Source organism: Gopherus evgoodei, unplaced genomic scaffold (assembly GCF_007399415.2).
Source record: "Gopherus evgoodei ecotype Sinaloan lineage unplaced genomic scaffold, rGopEvg1_v1.p scaffold_241_arrow_ctg1, whole genome shotgun sequence".
Taxonomy (NCBI): Eukaryota; Metazoa; Chordata; order Testudines; family Testudinidae; genus Gopherus; species Gopherus evgoodei.
This window is the reverse complement of record NW_022059904.1, coordinates 23,337-43,881: the sequence shown is the minus strand read 5'-3', so window position 1 is coordinate 43,881 and position 20,545 is coordinate 23,337. Positions and strand designations below refer to the sequence as shown.

Genomic DNA, 20,545 nt, shown 5'->3' with positions numbered 1-20,545 from the left:
AACTAAAACAGAGCAGAGAAGGGCTACCAATATGATCAGAGGAATGGGGAGCCTATCTTAAGGAGTGGAAGCTAAAAAAGCTTGGTTTGTTTTGTTTAGTCTATCAAAATGAAGATGGAAAGGAGATATGATTAAGACTATGATTATGTGACAGGTCACGGAATCTGTGACTTACATGGACCTCTGTGACATTTTCTGGCCCCGGGCTGGAGGTTCAACCTCCCTCCCATCCACAGCTCCCTGCCCTGACCCTGGTGGGGGGACCCTGCAGCTGCCCAGCCAGAGGAGGCGGCAGGGAAACCCCCACAGCTGCCCAGTCACGCTGAGCAGTGGGGGGACCCTGCAGCTCCCGGATTTGTACACTGAATGGTAAGTATCCTGTAGAACAAATAGAATGTGAACATGTAATTAAAGAGTGTATCATGCTCTATATGCACAATGGGGACTGAATTAAGATAGCACAAACAATGTTAATACTGGCATTTCCTAATTTATGAATGCTTCACTTTGCTACCTTATTTTTTAAACATTGTTTTATTGGTATGTCATATACATATTTATTGATTGCACCACTCTTCACACTCTTTTTATATTACCTGTCCTCTTAGGCCCAACTCTGCAAATACTTTAGCACAGATCAAAGGGAAACCAAATCAACAGGTACTCATGTGAATAACTTACAGGAGTGTATAAAGCTCCAGTGTGTGAGACACACTCCAACTGTGCGAGTAGGGACAGCCGCAGTGTGTCTGTGAGAGGGAAGGGGTGTTACCTTGGATGAATTTCTGCCATTTCTGCTCTAGGTGGTATTTCACACAGCTGTTCCCCGAGGGGTATTATTATCTGTTCATCAAAGTAACAAACATTGTTTGCGACTCGAGAGCGAAGCCCAAAGATGTGGAGAGACTGAGCCACAATCACGGACATGGCGTCCCCGATACTGTGGGTTCTGCTGGGAGAGAGATACGGGGCATAAGACAGACGCCCCGCAGCCCCCACTTCCCGACCATCGCCCGTACCAACGGCTCCCCGCTCTCCCACTTCGCCCCACCACGTCAGGCTCCCTCCTCCGCCACCGGCTCCTCGCTTCAGCCCCCTCTTCCCGTCACCCTCCCCTCCTCGCGCCCGCCCGTTCCCCACACACACCGCTGCGCTCCCTACGATCCTCTGCGCCTCAAGCGCCTCTCAGCTTGTTGCCATGGAGACCGAGTACCACAGGACAGAGTTTGACCCGGAAGCGGAACTGAGTAGGCCTCGGCGGCGAAGTGCGGAAGTGAGTTTCTCGCGAGTCAGCCTGTTTTTGGTGTTGAGGGTCCGCGTGGCAGGGAAAGGAACTGGCTGTTGAGGTAAGAGTGGGACCCCGCGCCTGCTTCCAGGGCCACTACCCACTGGGCCCCGCAGGCTCTCTCCCCGCGCAGACTGGGGGACTCCGCCTGTGCTGCCCCCTTCTCGGCCAGGTCCGGGCTCCTGGGTTCCCGCCCTGCCCGCTGCTGGCACGGGGCTGTGGCTCGTCTTCCTGGGCCCTGGTGGAGTGTATATCGGTGCTGAGTTAGTCCTGGCTTCGGGGGAGGTGCCCTGGAGTATTTAAACGGCGAGACTCCCCACCCCTACTGGGTTCACTGTGCTGCTAACAGACCTACCGGACCTTGCTCATCTCCCCCGCTTCCAGCCTGCGCGGTTCCCGCCCGCCCTGGACCCGTTGTTCAAAACCAGCTCCGTGAGTTTCCGTAATCCAGCACTTGGTGTATCTGCGTTTGTACTATGCTTTAACGGGACACTGACTACTTAAAAATCACACTTCTGTTTGGAAACTTTGCTGTTACAGGTTATGCCTAAGGCCCCATCCTGTAAGTACTTAACGTGAATATCTGTGTGCGCTTCAGTAGTCTCATTGATTTCACCCACTAAAGCTTATGCTCCAATACATCTGTTAGTCTATAAGGTGCCACAGGACTCTGTTGCTTTTTACAGATCCAGACTATCAAGGCTACCCCTCTGATACTTGACACCATTGATTTCAGTTGACTTCTATATTAAATTACATATGTATGAGTGCTTCTAGGGTTGGGGGCTAAAATTTTTATAATTGAAAGAGATTAGAAAGGAGGTGCTGTGAATCTGAGCTGTAGTTAACTTTAGTAAATTGTGTAAAAAGGTTATCCCTCCATTTCTTGAGTCCACTGCCAACTTTTGTGGTTGTACACTCACATTTTCCACACAGCATAAAGGAAAGGGAAACATAACAGCCATACTGGGTCAGACCAAAAGTCCATCGAGCTTCAGAGGGAATGAACAACTCATACAAACAGAGAACATGAACTTAATGTTCCTCTTGGAAGAATTCTGTGCCTAAAAATTCTGCACCTAATAGTTGAAAATTCTGCATATTTTATTTATCAAATAACACAATATATTGTGCCAGTTTACAATTATTTTGGTAACTTATTTCAAATATGTCAGCAAGTTTGTAACAATACAGACTAGAAAAAGAATATGCTGGTAATTTTTTATTTTTTTTGGACATATAATACAGAACTTTATGTAATTCTTTTAAATTACAATATGGAACGATTTCCTGCACCTGTCAGAAGCAGTGCAAAGGCTTGGGGGGAGCAAAGGCACTGGGAGTAAACCTGGAGGGGTTGGGTGTAGGAGAAGGGTTTTCTTTGTGGGGGAGCGGAGAGATTGTTATGGTGTTAGGAAGCCTCCCCATATAGACCCTGGCTGACCCCATGCCTCTCCATTCAGTCGGGCACGTCTGCCCCTGTTCCCACACCCCCTATTCCCATGGATCTCTGCAGCCACCCACCCCCATCCAAAGGCTCAATACTGTCACCCACTAGCTCCTGAGCCCATGCTCCAGTCTGTCCCCGCCCCCTGCCCACTAGCCATTCTGAACCTCAGTCTGTGACACAGACACACACCCCGCCCAGCACTCTGTCTAACCTGGTTCCGCAGGCAGGGTGATGTAATGAACTCTGCCCCTGCCGCACTGAGCATAGAATTTTATATTTTCCCACAACAAAATATATTTGGCCTATAAGTGCTGCAGTTCTTCCTTTTGGCCACCAGAGGCTACTGTGGTGCTAGAACAGCGGCATGAATGCAGCAGGGTATTCTGGCGCCACCGTGGCCTCTGGTGAGCAAAAGGCAGGACTGCAGCACTTATTAGGTAAAATGTTTTTTATGCAAGGAGTAGAATGTGCAGGGAGCAGAATGAAACTGACTTAGCTTAAAGTACTATCAAATGTACTTAGTAATAAAATAGAACCCCAGAGTTATAAACACTTGGAATGAAGGTTGTTCTTAATTCTGAAATGTTTGTAACTATGAACAAACGTTTTGGTTGTTCTTTCAAAAGTTTACAACTGAACATTGACTTAACACAGCTTTGAAACTTTACTGTGCAGAAAAAAAAATGCTGTTTCCCTTAATTTTTTAGTAGTTTGCATTTAAGACAGTACTCTATTTGTGTGTGTGGTGTCGGGGGAGGGGAGGAAGCCCACATTGTGGGGAAGGAGGTTGCATCTCTACTGCTGCCTGATTGCCGTACTTCCAGTTCCAAATGAGGTGTGTGGTTAACTGGTCAGTTCGTAACTCTGAGATTCTACTGTAGAGAAAATGGAGAAATAGTTCCCCTAGATTTCATTTTAGTAACTTGAAGGATTATTTGTAGCAACAAGCAAAAGGAAAAAAAAAATTAGGGTTGCTACATGATTTACCTCAGTCTTTAAGTGCAACATTAAAATAGTCTTTATTACATAGCTTTTATATGAAACACACACAGAGAGCAGAATAGTATTCTCACCCTCATACAAATGAAAAATTGGTTGAATTAATATTACTCAGACTTTCAAAAAGGGAAAAAAAATTGTGTTGAGACCCAGCATAAAAAATGAGAATTTCTGGAAAACTGTGTATCTGAAAACAGGGCTGTGAACACGATATCTGTGACTGCTGTAGTAAAAATCCATTGGAGAAGGAATTTCAATCTCAGCACTTCAGAACTAGCAACATCAGACAGCAATTCCCAGTCAAGAGAGCAAAGCACATGTGCACACACCCTTTTCTGCATCTAGCATCATGTTCCTGCACAGGGAACATGACATCCACTCTGCAACCCAACCATCTCTTTTGGGCCAGGCTGGGAATAAGTCAGACTCTCATCCATCCTTATGTAGCTCTGTAGATACAGAGATGAACATAGTATGAGAACCCGAATAGAACAGAGTACACATCACCTTCATCTGTTTCTTCTCCAAGTTAAAGATGTCAGACTATGAAAATCAGTCGTTGTCAGAGTCTGAGTCAGAAGAATCGGTCGTCACTGACAAAGAGGTAAACTTAATGCCAAAGGGGCTTGAGCAAAATTTCCCCCAGTGCTATGTGGGGGAAAAGGAGGAGTGCAGATTCCCCTGGATGAGAACACCTAATGCTACACAATAAAGGGGTTGCGGTGGAGGCATCAGTAGAACATTAAGCTTCCCCAATTAAACTAGCAATGTTTCACCACAGCCTATTGTGGTGTGGAGGGTTTCTGCAGAGAAAAGACAGCCCTTCTGTCTTGGACCTGTTTGTGGGAAATCAGCTCACATTTTTTATCTGGGTTCTTACACTCTATCACATCAATACGGGTGGTGAGCCCCTGACATGTTCTGCCTTTATCCCCTCCCCTTTAGTAGTGGCTTCTTGATTATGGATGTGCTTGAGTGATAAGCCCTGCCTTGGCCCAAGTATTCAGCCCCTGGCAAGGGACATAATCCATCTTCTCTGGAACCAATCCTGACCAAATCCTTCTGTGCAGCTCCAGGCAGCATTTTCCAGGGGTGCCCTGAAGCCAGGGCTGAATGTCGTGCTTGAGGGGCACAAGAAGGCTCTTAACAATGTGGTGAGTACTGGTGTCTGTGTAGGCTGTGACTCTGGTGTGTGCATGCAAGTGCTCATATGGGAGGATTTTGCTTATGAAGGTTGGGCTTGTACATGTGGCTACCTATAGGAATCACAGAGGATAGTGAATTAAAACTCTTAGAGCATCTATTTAGTTACCCCGTACATCTTTGGTGGGGAACACTGCAGTGGTAAAGGCTGGGTTTCTTATGGAACGAGTGCTGCCGTACCAATTCCTTTTTACACTATGAATTCCTTAAGTGAGTTAAACATTTTCTTCACTGCTGTGATGTTGAGACACCTCGGTCAATATTACTGATTCCATGTAGATTACAGAATTTTTTCATTTATGATTCATGGCCTGTGGCAACCATCAGGTTAGTCTCAAGTTGTTGAAGGACTCAGCTGGCCATACTGAGGTTTTGGTGTTTGGGTTATGATTAAACATTAGAAGGTTGGATAGTCAACCCATATCAGGGACCAATTGTTTAGAGCCCTGCAGGGATACAAATTTGGATCCGCATCCATCTTCAATCCGCAAACATGGTCCATGGATGCGCATATAAAGTGGATATTGGCAGATTTGCTGGGCTCTACCAATTGTTGCCTCCTCCCCAGGATCCTGGGAAGTAGATAGATCCCAGCTGAGGGAGTCCAGTAAAGTAACTTTTCTTTGCCTTTTGGGTTTTAATTTAGTGTTTGGTTCACTTCAAATTTTGTAGAACATTTTACCTTGCCACAAGGCTAACCTACCAACTTTGAATCCATGATATGTCTTTTTTTGTGACCCTTTAGGTGGGTGTATCCAAATCAGAAACTGAACTTCCATTAGGAGTTCATCATAACTATGGTCTGACTGCTATTACTACATAACTCAGTTCCCCTAGTGCATACTCGCTCTCCCAGAACAGCTTTTGATGTACCAAAACACTTTCTGGAGCGGTCTTGTGGGGACACTGAACTGGTGTGTGGCAGGCACATGTTGCCTTGCTGGAGAAAGATTTTTAGCTTGTGGAGAGCTTAATAATTGGGCTGGGCCCAGTTTGTTCCAAAATGCACTTGCAAAAGGTCAGTAGAGTCACTGCCTGGTTGGCGTGTATGCCTGCCTGACAGTGTTGGATCACTGCTCCCAACACTCACTCTGCACAGCTCAACACTAGCATAGTGTATGTCTACACTGCCATTGGAAGGTTTAATCTAGCTAAATCAAAGCTACCTGAGTAATAATAGCAGTGAAGCTCAAGGACTTGCTCTTCCCACCCAGACCCTGGGTACATACTGAGCAGGCCTCTGCCTGTGCTGCTGCAGCTTCACTGCTATTGTACTTGATTTAGCTTTAATCTGGCTAGATCAGAGGTAGCTCAGGTATGTCTGTACTTGCTTCAGTCACACCTCCAAATTGCAGTGTAGATATACCTGTAGAAGCACACTCATTTGCTTTCATATTAACTTTAGATCTTAAACAGTAGTGTTGTCTTTGCATGCCCAAGAGTGTACTGAGTACTTTCCACAGTCTAAAATCAGGTTGCTGTTGCATGAAAGAGTGGGAAGCAAGGAAGGAACAAATTATAAGATCACACAATCACTCATTAAGTCATGGACCTGATCTGGTGTTGAACCCTGCCTCATTTCCCCTTCTTGGGGTTCTCAAACTATACCCAGACTCTTGAGTCAAACACCCCTTTTGGGGTCTGGTTTATTAAAACATCACAGTTAATGTCAGGTTAAGTCAAAACAAGTCTTTCTCCACTCTGCAGTTTTTTCCCAAAATTCAATTCATGCTGCCTGGCATTCCCTCAAGCTGCTGCTTAAGGCTTTTCAGCTCCTGCCCCTCATTGCAGGTAGCCTTTGCATCTAGCTGGTATGGAGAGCCCCCTTTCTGGTCCTCTTTGACCCTACCTCTCCACAGGAATCTTGCTGCTCTCTTAACTGAGTTCAGCAGACAGTCTTATCTGCTTCAAAGGCCATTCATCTGGGCTAACAAGTCAAGAGTGGGGTTGATCCCAACTCCCGTAAAGGGGCAGTCCATCCTAATGTGGACATAGAATTGCTAGCCTTCAGAAGACAAACTTGTTTTGTGTCTTGCTGTTAATAGAGCTATCCTTCCCTTTTTCTAGGATGGCTTGAAGCAGTGTTTGTCCGAATTCAAGCAACACCTAGCCTGGGTGGAAAGGCTGGATGTGACCTCGGGTCAGGCACCAAACGTCATGAATCCAACCTTATATCACACACCTGACAAAGCCACCGTCGATCCTGAAGATGACTTCCAGAGAGAGATGAGCTTGTGAGAGGGGGCGACATTCTCATGTGGGGCCCCAGAGTCATACCACACACGTGGTCTATCCATATACACAACTCTAGTGTTGCATCACTATCACATCTCACATCTGCACGCCTTCAGTGTCATGCCTTCCATCCACATGCCGATGTCACATCACTTTCAATCCCTAATGCATATACATGTGTAACAACTCGAAACCCATGTGTCATGCTGCTATAAAGCCTCACAATAGATCAAGATATTTTGAAGCTTGAAATCCTTCCATGTTTTGGATTCTGAGATTTTGTGCTCTACCTCTTTTGGCAGACCTGGATTATAAAATTATCAATCATGAGAAAATATTTTAGTAATACAAACCTTGGTTGCTACTTAAAATAGACTCTTAAACTGTGCCTTATATTCAGATAATTTAAATCTCTGCTAGATAAAAAACTTACATTTAAAGTATGAAATAAGTGTTGAATTTTCTTGTTAAGAAAATTCTTTTTTTTATGAAATTCAAATATATTAAGTTCTCTTCTCTTTAGAGAACTGCTTCCTTACAAAATATAAACTTGAGGTGGGGGGAGGGGGGCGGGGAAGTATATTAAACCATATCAAGCCGTATTGTGTGTGGAAGGCACTCAGATCCTTTAGTAATAATTGGCAGTAGAAAATCCTAAATTGATATATAATTTTTTTTAATATCTGTGACCTCCTAACCAGAGGTCTTGAGGTAGTCTCTATTTTCACGTGGGATATTATCTCCTTGAAACAATACAGTGAAATCCTCCAGAGTGTCATAATTTCAAGGACATGAGAAAATCATGGGCACTGCAATTTTTTTTGTACTGGTGGTATCTGTACATTCTAAGCCAACATTAAATTTGCCAGGATAGTTGCACAATGTAAACAAATTGCTGCCCTGTTAAACCAGTCTTGCAGAAAACTGTCTCCAGTGGTGGTGCAGCAGCTGCAAAGTGGTAACTAATTTCCATGCCTAATTAAACAGATAATTTCTTCAAAAATAAATTAAATAAAAAACACCTGTAGTAAACTACTAAAGTTCCAAAGTGAAAATGGAAATTCTTGTAGCATCTTGGGGTCATTTGCAATTCTGCCTATTTTATGGTTTGCATTTTACAGTACAATTTGTAAAATTGTAAACTGCATGTTAACCAGAAAAACGGGAATAGAACTACAACATGAGCAATGTGTCTCAGTAATGTTGTTGGCACCTTAATTTCTGGGCTTCTTTGCATTTTTAATGTTGCTCTGATATAATTTTGGGATTTCATGTAAATTTTATTTATCTTGCATCAAATAGCTAATATGAGCAGAGTCCCTGATGTCCCTGCCCAGTGTGCTTTAGATCTTACTGTAACTTTAACTTGCTGTCCTATTGTTTTCCTAGTTACCGTCAGGCCCAAGCAGCAGTGCTGAAAGCCCTGCCTTGGCTACATCACCAAAAAGTCCCCACAAGGAGGCCAGATGATTACTTTGCAGAGATGGCCAAATCTGATCAACAGATGCAGAAGGTATTAAACCTGGATTGGCATTGGACGTCTTTTCTTCCTTCAGGTTCCCCACTGTGGGTTTTAGGCAACATAAAGCACAAACTTTAAGATGTATCATGTTCAATCAGTGAAACGCGGTCAGACTTGAGAAGTCTGTCAGCACATATGGAATCCAGACTAGTGATCTAGTCTGTCTTCAAGAGTGCTCTGTGATAGATGCTTCAGAGGAGAGTGCAAAAAACACGAGATAATGGACAATTTGAAATAGTCTGCTCACAGGGGAATTGTAAAGTGAACTATATATGATTATAGTAGGGAATTGGAAGTCAGGACGTGAACTGGATACATCAGATATTTTAATCTAGAGTTTGACTGTTAGGTTCATATTACAGAATTTGTGTTTTTAATATTATAAAAAACAGGACTTTTTTCCCAATGTTCTCATGGCCTGACAGAATCTTCCTGAAGCCCTGACCATTATCCCCAGGGAATTATGGCTTGTTGTGAAGGACTTCACTATGAAAACAATTTTTCTTACTGTTGTTGGTTTTTTCTTGGAAGAGCAGAGGTTTATTCTTATACTTCAATTGTTACTCCATAGACTGCAGAACTTTTCCAGTAAGAATCTCTCTAATCTTGGATTGATTGTATAATTGCATTTTTACTTAAAATCCAGTAAAGCTTTTAATTGTTTGGGGGTGAGGATAAGGGGAAAAATTTAATTCTGTGGTGGAGAGGCCAGTGAGTTCACTAACATTATCCAAGATTCAGGTCCCTTCTAGGGGAACTGCTCAATCTCATCTATAAATCCAAAAGGACTGTTTCACTCTGTTCAGTAAGAACTTGTTCTCCTGAGGCTGCACTTGATCTCTGTACATGCCATTAATCTTCTGGCCAAATCTGGGTTGAAGAAAACCAGAAGGCCAGGAGTTTCTGCAGTGAGCGTTCCCAACCTGACCCTATTGGGGGGCGGGGGGAGGAGGGAGGGAGAGGAAGCTGTATCTAAAAGTCAGTGTATGCAATAGAGAATTGGCACTGGGTCTAGGCAGCAGCCTTAGGAGGACCTTGAGGATTTAATAATATAGACTACATTTAGTGCATAGTGTAAAGATTTACAACTTGTTTTATTTTATACCTGAGTAATGGCCCTACTTGATATGGCTTATCCAGCTCATGGTTCGCATAGCCACATCTTCCTTTGCATAACAAGCTTATTTGTTTCGTTTCCTAATAAGATTCGACACAAGCTTAAGAGCAAACAGGCAGCAATGGAGAAGTCTGAGAAAGCAAAACAGCTTCGTGCACTGAGAAAATATGGCAAAAAGGTGAGGAGGTGGAGAAACTTATCGGGCAAGAAGGGAATCCATCAGTGGCAAGAACCTGGACCTGTGGATGGTGATCCCAGCTATTGTTTGAGAACCCAGAGAGTGAAACCTCTTGGACAGCATTTCCAGCTGTTGTCTGGGGATACTGCAAGGGAGGGCCTTGAACATGAAGCTGTTTGGCCAGTTTACCACTCCTGTTTGGGGGTGTGGAGGGGAAAATATAAAGAAAGTGGAGCCCTTTGGGAGGGTTTGGGGCAGTGGTTCTCAAAGTTTTGTACTGGTGACCCCTTTCACATAGCAAGCCCCTGAGTGCGACCACCACCCCCCTTATAAATTAAAAACACTGGTTTATATATTTAACACTATTATAAATGTTGGAAGCAAAGCAGGGTTTGGAGTGAAGACTGATAGCTCGTGACCCCCAGTTTGAGAACCCCTGGTTTGGGATATAGTAGGGAGCAAAACCCATGTTGTCTCTTGTTACAGGTACAAACAGAGGTTCTGCAGAAGAGGCAAAAGGAAAAAGCAACTGTGCTGAATGCAATCAAGAAATACCAGAAAGGTGAAGTCATCAGTCTCATCACAAGAGAGTGCTGGGGGAGGGGGAGGAGGACAGTGAGATAACAGCACTGCAGCCTGTGGGGTGTCGTTAGCCAAAACTGGAGAGGAGTGAGTGGAAGAGGGCATTGCTGAACATGGATGGTGCACAGGGCAGCAGTAGTGGCAAGCATAAAGACTCTTAATAGGCATTGTCTAGTGGGGGATAAAACTGCCATTAACTAATGCCTGTAACTCTTACATTGGAAATTCTTCTGTCTGATTCAATGTAGCAGCTCCATAAATGTTTCTGCTCTTGCAGGTCTCTCTGACAAGCTAGATTTCCTGGATGGGGAACAGCCACCACCACATCAGAGGAAGAAGGAAGGAGATGGTGGTCAACGAATAAAGAAAGGGTGCGATGGAGGAGTTAGAGGCATTGAAGCTGGGGCCTGTACATCCCCATCTGAGTCTACAAGCTATTTTCAGGATAGTACCAGGCCCCAGCTATCCCCAAGATGGCAGCAGATAATTCCTAGCTCTTAATGCTAATATTCAGTCTTATGCACCTCAGCGAGGAGTGTGCTGGTAGCATACACTTGCAGAGAGGAAAGCTGGTTATAAATAAGGTGGGGCAGAGACTGGAGTGTCTTACATATTTTTGCCCTTCTCCAATGAGAGAGGGAGACAAATGGGTCTTTCAACAGCTGGAAATAAATCTGATGGAATCTAGAGTGATATGAGCATCACCTAGGAGGAACTGGATGGGAGCTTCCCACATTGCATGTGTGCTTTCAAGTGAGCTCACTGAGGGAGGGTAGTGGGGACCTAGCAGAGATGACTGGTTGTTTCTGTTTCAGACCAAATTCCAAGCGACGTTACAAGAATCAGAAGTTTGGTTTTGGTGGAGGAAGAAAGGCTCAAAATGGAACACACGGGAGAGTTCACAATGATGTATCCAGCTTCCGGGCTAGTGTGGCCCACAACACGGTTCCTGGGAAAGCAGGGAAAAAAAGTTTCAAAGTGAGTGAGAAGGTGTCCTACACACTACCAACCCTGTGCATTAGTGGGAGACGAGCCCTGGCCACAAAGGAATAGCTATGTGTGTTAGGAGTGGCACATGGTGCTCGGTGTTATAGGGGCTATGGGCTGCGTATTTGGGGATCAAGACTGATTAGGTGGTGGGCAAGGCTGGGCAGGTTGGTTTGATATGAATGGGGGAAAGCAAATTCCATGCCAAAGGGAATCGTGTCCAGGTGAGTGAGAAAATGCCATGTTTATCTCTACCAGTGTTCTGAACCCCTGCATCAGAAAACTGAAAGGTGAGCATCATTGCTCTGACAAGGCCCCCTTTTTCCCCATGCTATAAGGCCAGAAGCAGGGGTTGGGTTTCATAGATTCTAGGACTGAAACGGATCTGAGAGGTCATTGAGTCCAGTTCCCTGCCCTCATGGCAGAACCAAATACTGTCTAGACTGGGGGTCGGGAACCTTTCAGAGGTGATGTTCCGAGTCTCATTTATCACTCTGATTTAAGGTTTTGCGTGCTGGTAATACATTTTAACCTTTTTAGAAGGTCTCTTTCTGTAAGTCTATAATATATAACTACACTGTTGTATGTAAAGAACGATTTTTTAAAATGTTTTAAGAAACTTAATTTAAAATTAAATTAAAATGCAGACACCCCCGGACTGGTGGGCAGGACCAGGGCAGTGTGAGTGCCACTGAAAATCAGCTCACGTGCCGCCTTCGGCACCTGTGCCGTAGGTTGCCTGCCTCTGGTCCAGACCATCCCTGATAGACATTTATCTAACCTACTCTTAAATATCTCCAGAGATGGAGATTCCACAACCTCCCTAGGCAATCCATTCAAGTGTTTAACCACCCTGACAGTAAGAACTTTTTCCTAATGGCCAATCTAAACCGCCCTTGCTGCAGTTTAAGCCCATTGCTTCTTGTTCTATCCTTAGAGGCTAAGGTGAACAAGTTTTCTCCCTCCTCTCTTATGACACCCTTTTAGATGTCCCCTCTCAGTCTTCTCTTTTCCAAACTAAACAAACCCAGTTCTTTCAGCCTTCCTTCATGAGTCATGTTCTCAAGACCTTTAATCATTCTTGTTGCTCTTCTCTGGACCCTCGCCTATTTCTCCACATCTTTCTTGAAATGCAGTGCCCAGAATTGGACACAATACTCCAGTTGAGGTCTAACCAGCACAGAGGAGAGCAGAAGAATGATTTCTTGTGTTTTGCTCACAACATACCTGTTAATGCATCCCAGAATCATGTTTGCTTTTTTTTGTTTTTTTTTTGTTTTGTTTTGTTTTAAAAAAAGCCTCATCCACCTCTTCCACCTGGTTAGGTGGCCTGTAGTAGACTCCTAGCATGACATCACCCTTGTTTTTACCCCTTTTAGCCTAACCCAGAGACTCTCAACACTTCTGTCTCCTATGTCCATTTCACCTCAGTCAAGTGTGTACATTTTTATTATAGAAGGCAACACCTCCTCCCTTTTTCCCATCTATCCTTCCTGAGCAAGCTGTACCATCCACACTCACATTCCAATCGTGTATTATCCCACCAAGTCGGTGATGCCAACAATGTCATAGTTGTATTTATTTATTGGCACTTCCAGTTCTTCCTGCTTATTAACCATACTTCTCGCATTTGTATGTAGGCATCTAAGATACTGATTTGATCTTGCCTCCGTTTTGCCCTAACTCTCCTTTCTCTCTGCCATTATAGCTCACACTCCCTCTATTTCTGACCCGTCTCCATGTTCTCCACATAACTGTGGTCTTTGCTCACCTGTCCCTGTCGAACCTAGTTTAAAGCCCTCCTCACTAGGTTGGCCAGTCGGTGCCTAAATAGGGTCTCCCCTCCTCGAAAGGTGAACGCCATCTCTGCCTAGCAGTCCTTCCTGAAATAGCAACCCATGGTCGAAGAAGCCAAAGCCCTCCTGGCGACATCATCTTCGCAGCCAGGCATTCACCACCATGATGCACCTATCTGCCCAGGCCCCTACCTTTGACAGGAAGAATAGAAGAGAACGTCTGCTCTCCAAACTCCTTCACTATACTCCCAGAGCCCTGTAGTCACTCTTGATCCACTCAGTGTCACACCCTTGCAGTATCATTTGTGCCCACATGGATGAGCATAGGGTAGTAGAGGGCTGGATAATCCTCGACAATGCCTCCATAACATCTCAAATACGGGCCCCAGGCAGGCAGCATACCTCCTGAGATAAAATGTCAGGGTGGCAGATGGGTGCCTCCATCCCCCTCAGAAGAGAGTGTCTGACCACCACTACACTAGGTTTCCTATTCGCAGTGATGGCAGCAGACCTCCCAGCCTTAGGGGTATGAGGCTTTTTCTCCTCTACTGTAGGGGGTGATTCCTTCTCTCCTGTATCAAGAAGAGCATAATAGTTACCTGTTACCACGGCGGAAGGGTTTGGGGCAGGGGTGGTGCACTGCCTGCTGCCAGAAGTAACCAGCTGCCTGTGTCCACCCGGAGCCATCTCCTCCTCCACCAATGGTGTGTCAGCAGTCCTGTGTACTGGGACAGCTACCTCAGACACTGTCCAGGAATTGCTCGTGGATTCGGATGCGCCTCAACCTAGTCACCTCCTCTTATAGCTTCCCCACCTGCTGCTTGAGAGATTTCTCCAGCAGGCACGTTTCACATTGGATGTTTCACATTGGATGGTGTCGTCATCGTCATTGTCCGTTCTCTTTCTCCCTCTCCCCCCCCCCCCCCCAACCTGGATGTCAGTAAGTAAGAATTGCAAATCAGTCTCTGCAAAACACACCAGGATCTGGGTGGAAGCATCCATGCTCAGGCGCTCTGTCTGGCTACAGGTGCAGGTGGAGGAGACAGAAGCAGTGCTGGCACAGGTGTTGCAAGTCTTCCTAACCATCGTAGGCCTCCCTCTGTCAAACTCCCCTGTCTGCAGCCCCCGTCCGCTTCGCTTTCAAAATCAGAAATCTAAATTTGTCGTTCTCTTTTTACAGAAGAGACCAGGCAGAAAGATGAGGCAGAAAATGAAAAGTCGAACCTGATAAGGATTGAGAGGGATAGACCCTGCTTCCCAGTGGCTTTGGTTTAGTTTCTATGTATGTATGAATTGCAGTTGTTCCTTCTGACACTGGAGTCTTCAGGCAGTTCTAACTGCTGTAGACCAAGCTGGATGGTGCCATTTGAGGCAAATGGTTGCAGTGGAAGTGCATGTACAGTCCCTAATCCTTTTGTACTGTTAGTTTTCCTCCAAGATTTTCTTCTGCTTCTCAAGCCTTGGGCCTGGCATATGTGAACTCATTAAATAGTGTGGACAGATCTCATTTGGTTCTCGTATCTTCAGTGTTGTGTTTTGAGGGAGGGACTTGAAATCTGTCCCTCATTGTGACTGGGTTTGGAGGATCACCATGGCTCTTTCCACAGCTGCCTTTGGTAAAAGTGGGGAATTTAACCTTCAGGTCAGACTTGGTAAATACTGGCTTTGCCACAGTCAGAAGCCTGGAGCCTGTCAAAAGGGTAGAGCCTTTCACAGGTTGTTAGTACATCCACTTGGACGTGAGCAGTAAGAGACAAAAGCAGAACTTTCACATGGGTTTATTTCTGTAACAGCTGTCAGCTTCCAGGAGGTATGGCCCAGCTGGAGATTCCTCCTCCCTTGCTCAGAAATCTACAGGGCTACCCATGGCAATGAGGAGGTGGCAACATTGTTTAGAAACTCCAACACCACACAACTCTGCCTAGCAAAGCAATGTTGCTACTACCACCCTACTGCATGTTCTCACTCTGCTCCTTCAGGCGCCACATGGCAGCCATGTACTTGGTGATCTCACTGTTCCGGCATGGGAAGTAGAGTCTGCGGTCAGTGCGGGCCACACTAATCTGTGGAAGAGAAAATGGTCAAAGTGGTGAGGAGCATCTCCAGGAGATGTTTTCTTTGAGATGAAGGATGCAAGGAGTCAGTTGCTGCAATTCACTGCTGCATGACTAGATGACTATATGATTAACAAGGTAACTGAATCTCTTATTTCAGGTTATTGGCTGATCACCACTAAGATAAAAGCAATAGATAGGATTTACCATACCGGCCATTGGTCTGTCAGATCTTCACTGTTGGATTACTACAGTACCCAGGTGCTCATAAAAAGTAAACTTCATTTGTCTTTTGGTAACTGCACTTCCAAAGTGATTCTGTAAAAATGGTACTGAGAGCTCCTAGGTTTGTCTCTAACTCCATTTTAGATGTGCTCAATTCTAGATGCATTTATTTTCCCTCACCCATTGCTGCTAGTCCTGCAACTTCAATCAACCACTTGAAAGTCAAGCTGGGCTCTTTCTAGCTCAGGCATTGTCACCAGTAACTCTGACTCATCTGAGATGCACCATAGCATTTACATTTCTGGAGCTGGAACTAGTTAATAGTTGTTTGGTGCAGGCATGGGATCCCTCACCCCTTAGCTGCATTAGTTACCCCCTTAGAGATAGCTTGTTTGCAGGTGTTATCCATCTAGAAACTAGCTAATTTTTTAAAGACTAAAGCCCTCTACTCTACCGCATTGACTGCCTATCTGCTCTTTTCCTCTCTGAGTAGAGGAAGCTCTAAGAAATTGACCTGTGGCAATCCCTGTCTCTACTTTGAAACAAATACAATTATATCAGCAAAGAGTCCTGTGGCACCTTATAGACTAACAGACGTATTGGAGCATGAGCTTTCGTGGGTGAATACCCACTTCGTCGGATGCCTGGTATTCAGCAATGAAAGCTCATGCTCCTAAATGTCTGTTAGTCTATAAGGTGCCACAGGACTCTTTGTTGCTTTTACAGATCCAGATTAATACAGCTACCCCTCTGATACTTGACAACTACATCAGTTTTATGTTCCCTCAATTAATTGGTTTCCAAGAAGAAATTTACCAGAATTCCTCAGGCACTTCTTTGCTTTAATGGAACCTCAGAAGCCTGTGCTGGATCAGTCATGATTACTGCTATTAGTTTGTCAGACGTGATCCGTGTTTAATAAACCCATGTGTCAGAGTTCACATCTTTTCTCCTCAAGTATTTCCATGTTTGATGCCTATCATAAATCAGACTATATATATTCTGACTGGGATACACCTCAGGTTTATTTGTAGTTTCCTGGTTCTTTCTTCCCACCTACCTAAAGGGGATAGTCATACCACATTTACTTACAAACATTTGTAGCATATGATATTGATGTTATCAGAACTGAATGCAAATATTCTGGATATGGTTTTAGCAGGTTGAGAGAGGGGGACTATCACTTCACCTCTGTACTCCGCAATGCCTATGCAGGTTGGGCCATAGGCGAGACTCCGTGGGTGCTTTTGGGGTGGAGCACTCATGGAAAAAAATAGTGGGTGCTCAGCATCCACTAGCAGCCCCGTGGATCAACTCCTCCCCCCCCACAGCCCTCTCACCTCAGCTCCTCCCTCTCCCTCCCAGTGCCTGCTGCCCACAGCGATCAGCTGTTCAGCAGCATGCAGGAGGCACTGGGGGTGGAGGGAGGAAGAGCAGGGGCAGGAAGGGGTGCGGTGTAGGCTTGGGGGAAAGGGTGGAGTGGGAGCAGAGCCTGAGGTGGAGCAGCGGTTGTGTGTGTCTGCGCACGCACTCACACATGGAACTCGGAAAGTTGGCACCTCTGAGTAGGGCTGTATACTACATCATGTTCTACTAAAATTTAATGTTCAGTTTGCTATCCACTAGCACCTCAGCTCTTTCCCAACCATTCCTGTTTCCCACACCTTTTTTGTTCCATTGGTTATACAGGTCTCTCCCAACTTACGCACATTTAACATGCGTGATTTCAACTTTACGCATATGGCCAGAGTGGGGGGGGGGCGTGGCCTTGATCTAAAGGTCCTGGGGCACCAGCTGTGGCTGGGAGTCCCAGGGCCTTTAAATCACCCAGAGGGCTCCCAGCTGCAGGGGTGGCTGGTAGCCCCTGTGGCAAACTAAAGGGCCCGAGGCTCAAGCCACCATGGAGCTCCAGGCCCTTTAAATGCCAGCCCCAGCCTGGCTGCCAAAGCTGCGGGCGGGATTTAAAGGGCTTCTCTGGGCTCCCCACTGCAGCGGGGAAGCCTGGTGGAGCCCTTTAAATCCCATCTGCAACTCCGGCAGCGGGGCCGGGGAGAGGGGGCATTTAAATGGCTGGAGCTGCGGGCGGGGTTTAAAGGGCTTGGGGATATAATTTTGATTATACGCAGTTTTTGCTTTACGCAATAACCGCGGAACGGAACCCCCGCTTAAGATAGGACTTGCCTGTTTTTGTTTCAAGTTTGTTCTGGGTTTATTCCTCAACCAGAGAAATGAGCTCAAAAGGCCTACATTGAGCTGCTCCTTTTTATACTCTAGATAGTGTTTAGAGATCCTACTCACCAAAGGAGTGGTGTTCCAGCCAATTTCCTGGCTCTCTGTCTGTGGCTCTGTGTATTTCCTGGTTGGCTCCAGTGCGGCATGGTGAATAAGATTCAGAAACTTGGCTGTTGGATTAGGGGGGAAAAAAGTATTGGGGAGGACAGTGTCCTGTAAACCAGAATAAAGGAACTAGATCAAATAATTAAGTGCTGACAGTGTGCATGACATAAGGGAAGATTTGAACCTTATCCTGAGGAGCTTCTACTCTAAAAGAAATAGACAAGAGGCCAACAGTGAAGTCAGCTCTCTGTTTCTGTGCTTCTGTGAATGACCCTGTGAGGTGTCATGATATATCTACTGTTTTTGTCAAACTTACCCGTACATCCTGCTAATTCTGTCATCCTTGTCTCCTGTACAACAGCCCACTATCCTCACTCTCTGTCTGCTGCCAGCCACCCCTCCCTATCCTGCCAATTGACATTGCTTAGGTTACTTGCTTGTAACCTAGTCCCTTACTATTCCAGTTCCTATTTCCTGATCTGTGACTTCAGGAAACTAGTTCCTATTTCTATTAATTTTTGTCTGTTTGTAAACTTACAGACCCTGTATGTCAGTGCCTTTTGCCCCAGGCTGTTCTCACTCTGTGTAAAGGCATGTGCATATGCAGTTATAGAATCATAGAAATGTGGGGCTGGAAGGGACCTCAAGAGGTCATCAAGGCTGGCCTCCTGGAGATGGCACTAGTGACTGAAAAGTGCAAAACTTACCTTTAAGTAAAGTGGGGCTTAATTCTTCTCACAAAAAATAACGTGACCAGAAAACTAGTGAAGTAACCATAGATGACAAAGGGGGAGGGATGCAGATCGGGATAAGTAAAGAACATATCAGATCTTCTGACTAATTTAAATGAATTCAAGTCAGCGGGGCCTGATGCTGTTCACCCCAGGCTGCTGAAGGAATTAGCTGAAGAAATCTTGGAGCTTCTGGCAATAATATTTGCAAACTCACAAATGACAGGAGAGGTCATAATGTGTGAAGAACGTGTGCACTGAGGACCAGGTTGCTGTTCTACATATCTCCTGGAATGGGTCCTGTGCTAGGAAGGCTGCTGAAGAGGCCTGAGACCTCATGGAGCAGACAGTTAAGTTTGGTGGAGGGGAAATGCCCACGAGGTCATAGCACATTCGTATGCAAGATGTGATCCAAGATGAGATCCTTTTGGGCAGAGATAGAATGACAGGGCTTCCCATCAGCTATTACTATGAAGAGCTGAAGTTGGTCTGGTCCTTTCAATATAAAATGCCAGAGCATGTCTTATATCCAAGGAATGCAGGCATTGTTCTTCCTTACTTGTATGATGTTTAGGATAAAAGACCAGCAGAAAGATTGGTTGGTTGTAGTGGAATTGGGACGCAGCCTTTGGGAGAAATTTTGGGTACGGCTGAAGCTGTACCTTGTCCATAAAGAAAACTATATGGGAGCTCTGCCATAAGGGCTCACATCTCTGACACCCTCCTGGCCAAAGTAATCACCATCAGAAAGGCTGTTTTCCACAAAAGATGTAGTAGAGAATGCACCGTGAGTGCCTCAAACGGTGGCCACGTCACTTTCAAGAGGACAAGATTCAAGTCCCATGGGGGGAGAGGTTCCCTCATCTGAGGGAATGTCCTCTCCAGACCTTTGAGGAAGCAGACTACCATTTCGAGGGAGAACACCAACCTTTTGTTGACTTTTGGATGGAATGCTGAAATGGCTGCCAACTGGACCTTTATAGAGGAAAGGGCCAGGCCTGTTCTTTCAAAGATAGGAGATTTATCTTAGATTACTTAAGCAAAGATTGTATCAGCGGGACTCCACATCTGGATGACCAGAGAGAGAACCGCTTCCCGTTTTCACAGTAAGCTGTACTCATGGAAGGTTTCCTTCTGCCCAGGAGACTTTTGCGGACCTGCTTCAAACAAGCCTGTTCATTGGGGTTCAGCCACACAGATTTCAGGCCTCAGAGAGCTGAGGTTTGGGTGGAGCAGCCAACCATGGTCCTGCAAGATCAGGTATGGGTACAGAGAGAGCTTGGGGGGGTATCAAGGGAGAGATGAACAAGCAAGGTGTTTACCAGTGCTACCTAGGCCAAGCTGAAGCTATTAAGATAACCCGAGCCCAATCCTGCTTGACCTTTATCAGCAAATCGTGAATCAGCGGGATGGGCAGAAAGGCGTAGAATAGGTGATGCAACCATTTAATCAGGAAGGCATCCATCATGGAGCTGGGCTGTGACCCCTCAGGAAGCAGAACTGCTGGCTCTTTCTGTTGGAATGTGTTGCGAACAAATCTATGTGGGGAAAAATCATCATCTGGGCATAGAGGTAAGTGGAGGAGGACCTGCTGAGGCAGTCCACAAGCTGGTTCTGCACCCCTGGCAGGTATGAAGCCTCGATCTCGATCGAGTGCACAATGCAGAACTCCCATAGAGAGACTCTGCCAGCATGGGAGTGGGGAGAGAATGGGTCCCTCAACGTTGATGTAGTACATGGCTGATTTATTGTCCATGAGAATTGAAACTGTCATATTCGGAATGTGAGGCAAGAACACCTGGCATGCTAGATGGTCTGTCCTGAGCTCTCTGACATTGATGTGA

The 20,545-nt window shown here is 45.5% G+C and overlaps 2 protein-coding genes across 2 annotated transcripts; one reads left to right on the top strand and one right to left on the bottom strand.

The window, feature by feature from the left end:
- The first annotated feature begins 1,261 nt into the window (after window positions 1-1,261).
- Window positions 1,262-14,861, top strand: LOC115640203 (probable rRNA-processing protein EBP2). Its single transcript, XM_030543019.1, is given in 12 exon segments — window positions 1,262-1,346; window positions 4,264-4,338; window positions 4,805-4,888; window positions 7,005-7,171; window positions 8,562-8,685; window positions 9,900-9,989; window positions 10,476-10,551; window positions 10,849-10,942; window positions 11,387-11,433; window positions 11,436-11,470; window positions 11,472-11,549; window positions 14,535-14,861. Coding segments are annotated over 11 exon segments (912 nt in total). The 5' UTR covers window positions 1,262-1,346; window positions 4,264-4,269; the 3' UTR covers window positions 14,583-14,861.
- A 255-nt stretch (window positions 14,862-15,116) lies between these two features.
- Window positions 15,117-18,099, bottom strand: LOC115640202 (protein FAM183A-like; the record flags this gene model as incomplete). Its single annotated transcript, XM_030543018.1, has 2 exons — window positions 15,117-15,417; window positions 17,932-18,099. Coding segments are annotated over 2 exons (282 nt in total), but the record flags the coding sequence as incomplete, so codon positions are not given.
- Between the last annotated feature and the right edge of the window lie 2,446 nt (window positions 18,100-20,545).